Source organism: Aquila chrysaetos, chromosome 2 (genome assembly GCF_900496995.4).
Source record: "Aquila chrysaetos chrysaetos chromosome 2, bAquChr1.4, whole genome shotgun sequence".
NCBI classification, from domain to species: Eukaryota; Metazoa; Chordata; class Aves; order Accipitriformes; family Accipitridae; genus Aquila; species Aquila chrysaetos.
Genome location: NC_044005.1, coordinates 36,768,593 through 36,778,582, shown reverse-complemented (window position 1 = coordinate 36,778,582; position 9,990 = coordinate 36,768,593). Strand labels below are relative to the sequence as shown.

The 9,990-nt window shown below is 39.7% G+C and overlaps 1 protein-coding gene across 2 annotated transcripts in view; it reads right to left on the bottom strand.

Annotated features, from left to right (window-relative positions):
- Nucleotides 1–347: 347 nt before the first annotated feature.
- The window catches only part of CHRM5 (cholinergic receptor muscarinic 5), a 53,210-nt gene continuing 43,567 nt past the window's right edge, over nt 348–9,990 (bottom strand). For both annotated transcript variants that reach the window (XM_029998692.1, XM_029998701.1), the window contains one exon: nt 348–5,859. In XM_029998692.1, coding sequence (XP_029854552.1) covers nt 4,188–5,774 — 1,587 coding nt within the window. In that variant the 5' untranslated portion in view covers nt 5,775–5,859 and the 3' untranslated portion in view covers nt 348–4,187. The remainder of the gene's footprint in view (nt 5,860–9,990) is intronic.

Below are 9,990 nucleotides of genomic sequence, written 5' to 3'. Positions count from 1 at the left end.
ATAGAAAGCAAAGAAAATTAATTTCAGAGGAAAGTTACACCATTCAGTTTGTTTGTTTGTTTTCCTAGAGCAAAGAATCCAGAGAAGGCAGAAGTATGTATGTCCCCTAAAAATTACAGAGTAACTTTAAAGAAGAAGCATCCAAAAATTCTCCTTCAGTGTGAAGATTTTGGGAATCCCAAACTATGAAGGTGTGATTTGGAAACTGTTTCCTACCACAAGTAAAGAAGCATCTTACAAAATTCTGTTCAAAATCCAGAATCTGAAAAAAGTCCACAGGTATTCAATTCAGTTTCAAACTGGGTATCCAGTTTCATAACAATTGCGTTCTACAAGAAAGCAGCATCTTCCAGACTGATATGGGATTCTTTAATTGTTGTAATGACTTCTCATTTAAATTTAACATACTTTCCACATCCCAGAGAACATTTTTATTCCTTCAGGTATGTGACTATCCTCAGCTACATTTGCATTAGGATTTATCAGTTAGTTTGACATGTTCAGGTCATCTATCAAATATGACAAGGAGGCAATGTCACAGATTTCTGAGAAAAGCCCTATGTGGGAGATAAATGATCAGAATAATTAAATTAGAGATGACGACTTTTCATGAGACTCAGCTCTAAAACTGTAACAATATCTAAAGGGTGATAAGGAAGTACAATTAAGGATTTTGCTTTGAAGTGCATCACTGTCTCTGGATCTAGACTCATCAAGTCCATATATTTCAGTGCAGGTCTCATGGGTACAATAGAGATGAGGAACAAAAATTCACATATAAAAATAACTTTCAACAATTAATAGCAGTTACTAATTGACATGCATAGTTTAGTAGGATAACCATGATTAGCAATTGAATTATATAATTAATGGCAAAATATTTTACAGGTTCTTACAGTATTTCCTCTATAACCCTTTTGATTTCATCCTTCCTCAATTCAACAGGATTTTTTCTATAAAGGAAACCCCTGCATTTATGTTCTATCTTTACCTTCTGTCTTTTGCCAAGCTCTTCACTCTGTACTAAGTAGTCACAGAAAGTGCACAACACTAGCTAGGTGTTCTATACCCATTCAAAAATCCTGGGAACTCTTCCAAGTATTTATCTACAAACAAATTATATTTACAGGAAATGAATGTTACTTGATAATTTATGGCGATCCAGAATGTACAGGGAGGCTGGTATGTATGAAAAGGGAGAGACAAAAATTATACTCCCAGTCTGTGGGAAAATTAAAAAATATTAAAGTGTACTGGGTCTCTGAAAAGCTTAGTTAGGGATATATATACACTATATATCTATATATATGTATGTGTATGTAATTATGTATAAATAAAACGTAATTTTACAAAAAAAGATATTTTCACCAGTCCATGACCATGACCATAATCGATTATAGGATCAGTAAAAGGTTCATTAAAAAGACAGAAATACAGATAACAAGATTGTTCTACACTGTGAAAGTCCCACAACACTTTTTAAATGTACAAAATATAATTTGAAAACAAAATATAATTAAGTACTAACTAATCCTCTGATGAGGATCATGTTTTTCTTTTTGTGGTTTTGATTTTTTTAAAGAATAAACATCCTACCTAACAATAAAGCAGCACACACCTTTTTATATAATTCTAGGTATTTACAATGTACCCATATTTGACCATGTAACGTGTCATACAGTGAAGTGCTAGCAGCATAGTTTGAGCACATATTTCACAATTACATTGAACCAACGTTGTTGCATCCATCACCATGTATTCTGTTTACTGAGCACAGAGTCCATAAACATTTACAGAACACTCTTGTTCAACAGAAGCCAAAACTGACAAAAAATATCCCATTTAATTTCAGCAGAAGCCAATGCTTTACTTTAGCAACAACACTGCAGCTAGCAGGAAATGTTACTACCTCATAAATTTTGCCTTTAACTACAGCTTGTGCCACAGAGGGACACATTCATTTGCTAAAAATCAAACACAGTTTACTGAATGTCTGATCCAATGTAATATAAAATAAACCCACTATAATAACCAGCTTGTACATAGTTACTGTACACAGGAAAAGCTCTGGATAGTGACAGAGGAAAGTTGATGAAAGGGTCTTTATAAAGACCCATACTTTCCTTTACTAAGCAATCATATGCTAATGCACAAAAAATAATAGGCACAGTATGGTGTGTTACAAAATCAATCATGTGAATTTAGAGAACATATTTTTATATTACTACACTGCTAATCTTTCACTGACACAATTTTCCCCTCTGGAGATTGGGGATAAAAAATATTAATTACTTCTACTGTGGTTGTTGACATGGAGGAATTATTTATCTGTAGGGAAACATTTTGATGGTATGATAATTTAATAAATTATACGAACAATTTCACTGAGAGCAATGGTACATTCAGGATGACTAATACAATCCCTGAAAAGTGCAACTGGGTCATGTCACTACTGCAACGTCCCACTAAAGCGCATAGTAGATATAACATGAAGATTGGCCCGAACTAATATTCCGGAGCATCTCACCCTGAATTTTGGTAGAAAGGCTAGAACTGAATCTGAACTTTGTGGACATGGAGGTCTTTCTCATTTACTCATAAACGTTTTCTTACTTTAGGACTTCATTCCTTATGACTCCTGTCGCCACTAACTTGTGGCCTTTTCTGAGGCTTCATGTTTGTTCCTACCACAAGGAGCTGGGTCACCAGCTCTGTTCCAACGGCCTTCTGCTGAAGGCAGCCCCTCGCTTATTCACGCACTCGGTCAATGCTGCAGGACTCCTGCCAATCTAACACAGACATCAGACAGGCACGTGCAGTTCAACCCTGCCACAGAAGCGTCCTCACCACAGCCCCAAAACCCCAGCAAACCTCAGCTAGTGGCCAGAGTCTCAGCTCATTGTGACCAGGCCAGTGCAGCCCAGTCCCAGAAGCCACAGCTGTCAGAGGGGTTGATTCCAGCCCCCAGTACTGTAGCAGATATGGTTCTGCTGGACCAAAAGATAGTGACTGGAGATAACTTATGTTTCCAAACACCTCATGTTGACTAGTATTTGTAAAGCTATTTAAAGATTAAAAGTGCTATGAAAGTGCAAAGTGTCCTTAATAGTTTTATAGAAATATTAAAAAATTACTTTAAAAATCTTTCTTCTTTCAGAGATGCCGATTTTGTCACTGTTTATAATAATTTCATAATATATAGGTAAATGCACAGGGCACCAATACATATTTTTCTCTTCTTCTGCATCATTTCATCAGTAACGGAAACTTTTGGGGCAAGGGGAAGTGCAACATAGGAGATTGCAAAAAAGACTTTCCTTGTGTTGCGAAGTAGATAGACTACATCCATTATGCTTTACAGTCAGTTCTGATTTGTACCATTGTCACTGTCACATAAAATTTAAAAATTTCCTTCAGAGACATTGGGAAAGGGAGAAGTTTGGAGATATCTGCTAACCATCACTATTTTTTACAGATGACAGTGACTTGCATGATGGAATTGACACTGGGACAGGCTTCTTCATATGCAAAATACATTACCTGTTTCCTCCACTATGAGCCCTTCCTATGTCTCCACAAAAGTCACCCTTAAAGTGGAAATTTTCTCAGTATTACATTCTCCTATATGTGTGTTCATTTGGAGTATTATGAATCTCCCTAACTGTTTAGTATTGGGGATGACAGCATTTCCCCCTTTAAATAGTCCTTGTTTCATTCCAACAGCAGGTGGAAAATTCTCAAAACAGAAGTAGTACAACCTCCATTGCTTGGTACACTGAACACTAAATAGACAGTACGCTAGAAAGGAACTATAGGAAGAACAGATCTGCACTACAGGGAGATAGACTGGGTGATCTAACCTGATGACTGGATGACCATCCCACTCTAATTTCTAGTGGTTTATAATTTGCTCTACATATTCTCAGGCTGAAAGAAAGGACAGAAGACCCCAAACGTAGTAACTTTAATGCAGATCGACTGCATAATCAAAACCACCCTGTGTTGCTCACAGCAGCCACTGACTTCTTTATCCCAAGCACGCTACTTTCATGCAAAATTTTACTTTTCTGCAGAATTTTTTTAACCCCCAGACATATAAAGCAACAGCTTTGAAAAGACAGAATTACAGTCAATTAACCAGGTTACGTCAATATCTATTTTCCCCCTTATCCCCTACATAAGAGCAATTATGGCAGTCTGGTATTGCCCTGCCAGTATAGTTTCTCTTCCACTTTTTTCTTTTTCCACTGGCAGAAAAGCAGCATCTTAAAAGTTTTCCTGAAAGTTTTGTTACAGAGGGCATAACAAATGGGGTTAACAGTGCTGTTCACATAGCATAGCCAATATCCAAGGTGCCACAGTGTCAAGGGAATGCAGTCAGAGCAGAATGTGGAGACCAAAACCATGATATTGTAGGGAGTCCATGTGATGATAAAAGCCAAAAGAATGGCACTTAAAGTCTGTGCTGCTTTGCGTTCCTTTATAAGAACCATCCGTTTCCTTTTGGTGATTTGGTTATTTATATTTGGATCCATGCTTTTGATGGAAGGATCCTTTGACAGAGCAGCAGAACAAGGAGTTATTTTTACTTTACGGCAACAATTGTTGGCTTCCTGGGTGCCATCAGCCTTAACCACCAACCGGAATTTATAGGCCACACATTTTTTACTGTTTTGTACGTGGCCTTTGGCAGGTGACAAAAAATATTTCTGGTTCTCAAAATCATTTTCTTCAGGTTGGTCTTTGACAACAACATCCGTACTCTCATTAAACTCTTCTGCCTTACCTTTAGATGGACTTTTGTAAGTTACTTGGAAAACTGAATCAGCGGCAAGTTTATCCTCCTCTTCTGAAGATGCGTAGCTGCTGCAGGTGGTTAACTGGTCAGCCTTAGCCCAGTCATTACAAGTACTCCCTGCCTGAGAAGCTTTCACAGTAGCTGACGTACTTCGACTAGATGAAGACCAGGAAGCCTGACACCTCTCTCTTTTGACTAAGTTTTGTTGCTTGCAACTGAAGCAAGACTTCAGGAGAACTTTCTGAGGCTTTATCATCTCAAACTCTGCCACAGACTCTGAACCCTGCAGTTCAGCAAGGTCCTTGGTACGTTTCTCTGTCTCTTTATAGATGCGGCAATACAGAATGGTCATCACGGACACTGGGATGTAAAAAGCAGCAATTGCAGTACCAAAGGTGATAATAGGCTCATATAAAAATTGTATCTGGCACTCTTCAGGTGGTACTGTTCTTTCACCCACAAAATACTGCCAGCACAAGATTACGGGTGCCCACAACACAAAGGAAATTAGCCAAGCCAGACCAATCATGATGCCAGCTCTTTTGGGCGTGCGTTTGGCCCTGTAAGTTAAAGGCCTTGTGATGGAAAAATACCTGTCAAAACTGATGACTAGGAGGTTCATTACTGAGGCGTTGCTAGCTACATAGTCCAGTGCTAGCCACAGGTCACAGGCAAGGCTTCCAAGAGACCAATGCCCTATGAGTATATAGGACGTATAAAGGTTCATAGAAAATATTCCAATGATGAGATCTGCACAGGCAAGGCTGAGCAAGTAATAATTGTTGACAGTTTTGAGCTGACTGTTAACCTTGAAGGATATCATTACAAGAATATTTCCCACTATGGTTATTAAACTTACAATTGCAGTTACAGTGGCAATAGTAATGACTTCCCAGAGGCTATGCCCTTCTAACTGCTTATGGTTGATGGATGAACTGTTTACAACAGTAGAATTGCTGAATAAATTTACTTCCATTCTTGTTCTTGGTGTATTGTCATCAGGATCTTAGCACTGTTGCATATTGCTTTCTGTACTCGGAAATATTCTTTTGGAGACAGCTCTAAAGATCAAAGGGAAAAACAGAAAAAGAAAGAAGCTCATTAAATAGCACAGACTTCCATTAGAGTTGCCATAAAAAACTTCTAAAACAATCTATCAAATTATTTGTGTTCTCTTTTTGCATTTTGACTATTGTTTCTACCATTGTGAACATAACTAAAACACATAAATGTACATTCTAGGACAATGTACTCTGGCATCTTATGAAATTTTGAAATGCAATCAAAACAACTATTGTTTCTTAAGGCAGTCAATCACGCCAGGTCTTATATTTTGAATACCTTAGGAGACACTCCACATATTCTTAGACAGACATTTAAAGTTTTGCAGTGCAGTGAGACAGTGAGTCACTGTGGTGTTTCCTACACTACTATGTAGAAGGTGTCAAGATTTCACAAATTATCTTTGGAAAATTTGGAGAAGTCACCAACATCAGAAAGAGAGTAGGAGGAAACTGAGGATGCACAGGGAGTTAGGAACCACGCTGGCATGGTGGCAGTGGGAAACAATTAGGTGTTAGAAGTGGTTGGGGCAACTGAGGGGGAATCTTTGCGTTAAGGAAGCAGGCAAAGCCAAGAAGATGTTTTTGGAAAAATAAGTTAGGCAGAAAAGACTTTTCTCTATTTAGAGATCTTGGGCCAGAGGAGACTGATTGGGTGAGGTGTGGAAGTGCAGTTTGGGTAGTTTGGGTGAGTGAATAGTAGGGTTGAGGATAGAAAGGAGTAAACTGAAGAGGAAGCAGCAATAGATGACCACAGTGACAAACAATGCAACAAAACCAATTTAATACTTGCATAAGCAGTGAGAGGTAGAAATGGCACCACTGTCACTCTGTCAATGCGTACATGCTTCTGATGTCCACCCCTTCCTACATTCTTCACTGTTGTTTTCTCGTCCCATTGAATGCATGCCTGAATCAGGCAATTTGGTTCTTTCACAGGTATCTGCTGTTTTTTGAGTCATTCTATCACATCAGATGATGCTAATCACTTGTTTGATGCTTAATCTTGCAAGACTGTGTAATTTTGGAATAGTCAAATAGTAGTTAGTTTTTTGAGACAGATAAATTATTAACAGTTTTTTTGTTGGGCATCTAGCCAGTATAAAACTAGTAAGACAATCCCCTTTTTTCAAAGCAGACACAGGTTCAGCTAAAATTATCACATAAATCACCTTTTAAGGTCCAACTCTAAGTCTTCAGGACTCTCTCTGCATCAGATCTCTATTATTTGGTCCTCCCTAACCATCCACACCACTCCTCTGTGTTTTCATCTTTCATCCTAACTGTCAGAACATTATTTTCTTTGGTCTTGGCAAGTGTCTTTTATTAACTGCAAGCTTTCACAGCTTATCCCTTTCCCACATGTCATCATCTATCTTTTGTACCAAGTAGTTGGGTCCTGTCTCTCATCAGCTGAATACATCAATATTTTATAGCCACTTGCTGAATTTTCAGAAAAGCATCTTTTTTTCTTTCATTGTCCTCTTATTTGCTTTCATTGTTTCCTTCACTTTTGTCCCAGGTCTCCTAAATATCCACAGAAGTGTATCATCTTTCTTCTTCAAACCCTCCCTAACGATTAGCTCTTGTTGTGATGAAATTCGATAATGGTACGTTTCCTGGTGTACTGAGACCACTGTCTACCCTACTACCCAAAATGGTTCTCCTCCATCTGTGTGTCTCTGTCACCTCCTGTCTTACATTTAGATGTTTGTGCATCTGTATTCTGTTTTTACACAATGTATACTGAACCTAATTCAACAGGATTCTAGTTCATGTATAGGCCTTGCAGCCTAATAATAATCATAATATATGCATGTTGACCATCTGTACGCTTGGCCCTCTACAGCCTCCAGAGCCAGTCTAGCAGTCAAGAACAGCTCAAGTGCCACAGCAGTCCTAACGAGCCCCATGCAAGGAAAGAAATTTCATCCTGGTTCTGCATTCTGCAAAGACTTCCCCCAAGTCAGAACTGTCCTGATGGCTGGGTGCGCTGGCTTTACAAATCTTTACACAACCTTGAAATGTAGGAACTCATTTAATGTGAAACAAAGGTGTGTGGAGCAGCTGCATGGCTGTGATAGGTAGCTGAGCTGTGAGAGATTAATCTGTGTGTCTCTGCTACCTCATGTGGCTTATGGTGCTTTTTCTGTGGACAGTCAGCACAGTTGTTCTGCATGTCAACAGCTCTGTGTGATTAAATTTTTAAGCGTGGCAGTGCAGTAATGGGTTAAGTGTGGCAATGTCAGGGGGCAGCAGGGGCCAGCTGCTCTGCAGGGGAAGGTGAGCCATGGGTGGAGCATGATACCAAGGCAGGTGGGAGCAGAGACATCACCAAGAAGCAGCAGGATATGGAGCAGCACATTTAGCACATTTGGTTTATGATCAGGGCCAGAGACAGTAATCAGGGTCAGACATAGTCCGGTGATTGCACAGCAAGTCCATAGTGATAACGCAAGTCCGAGACCAGGCCAGGAAGCCCAGCCAGCAGCCCCAAGTCAGGATCAGAGTCAGGATCAAGGAGGTAGGAGACCAGGTGTAGATGTAGCTGCCACCCAGCTGCGATGTAGCACAGGCAAGGGCCAGTGGTACAGCCTCAGCTTAAAAGCAGTTCCCAAGGGAAAGGAGAGGGAGGCCCTCACTTCTAGCTTTCTTCACAACAGGTCTTATCAGCAGAGCAGCTGACCTTGGACTTAGCCAGCTAAACTCTAACATAGGCAACGGCACTCCTAGAACAGGGCTGCGGTCCGGGCCTTGACAGCTAACGTACCCAAAACACTGCCAGGGCTCAAGACTTTTTTGCAAGTTGCAAGATTTCAGCAAAGGCTAGAGATGGTATTAAAAAGGCACGAGCTATGAATGTCAGGCACATGGATAAACATCTACTAACTTCTACATTTGCCTAACGCTGGGGGTTGAGCGGCCACTTAGGATGATTATAGGAGATTGTTTGAACTTTCTGCCTTTTTTTGCCAGATGACACTTTTCTCAGAAGAGGGGAGACTGGAAATTGCCTAGGTGCTGTGGCCTGTAACGCTTCGTCTTTTGCCATAGGTAGCAAGCGTGTGTCCCTCTTAGGTCACTTACTCTCCCTAACATTAGGATTTAGGAGGAAAGACTGCTGAAGCTACCCCATGTGGATTGCTGACTTCAGAGCAACAGGAGAAGCAGAAATTGTCCTGACACAATTGTTCTTGGTTTGAACTGACATGGGCGGGAGGAACACTGGTAATATGGTATAGAAACTATAATTAATTTCTAAATAAAAAGCACTCTCATTATCATAATGAAAATCCTTCCCTCCCTAATGGGTTGTTTTACTGTGATGCCCACAAAAATTGACAGTAGCTAAGCTGCTAGTATGCAAAGATCTCTTCTTGGCACGTTGACCATTCGTGTCATCTCTTCATACTCTGTCATCTTTTGTCTCATCGGTCTGTGTTAACACTTTGCAGTGTTACCTTTTGTTCTCTATTTGTGTATCACTCAAGGCAATAGTGCCTGTGAATGGGACTTCTGTGTGCTATGGTAACATAATTGATATTAATTGTCTATCATAAGAGATGATAATAATAGGGAGATCAAAATTAAATTACAAAATCAAAATGAACATGTACAGTATCATGACTTTGCTATCTGTCTCATAATTATTGATGCATGAACTTCACGCTTGTGAGTTGTAATGGCGTTTGCTATTTGTTGCCAAATATTAGTGATATTTTTTTCAATCTAGCTGTAAGTATTAATTAATGTGAGTTGTTAAATTTATACATATAGTCAGCTTACAGTTATCTTCAGGCAGATTGTTGGTGTCACAGATTAATTGCACCACAGATGCCGGCACAGCTTGAGTTTGCCAGGTTTTATTAGCTCTAGCTCAGCACTGGGTCTGCCAGACCTGTGCTGGCCGCACAAGAAATCGTTCAGTTATCTTTGCAATGTGCTTGCCAGTGCTGCTCCCTGTTACTCGATTTATTTGCTTGTGTTGCACTGGAGTCACGCTAAGCTAATTTACTGATTTGCTGCACGCTATGCCCCAGAACTAAGCAGCCCTTACCACAGGTACTAGTGCAGAGACACTATAGCCCATGATTTCACAGTACGGGAGTTTTGGTCACATTTTGCTGTAAG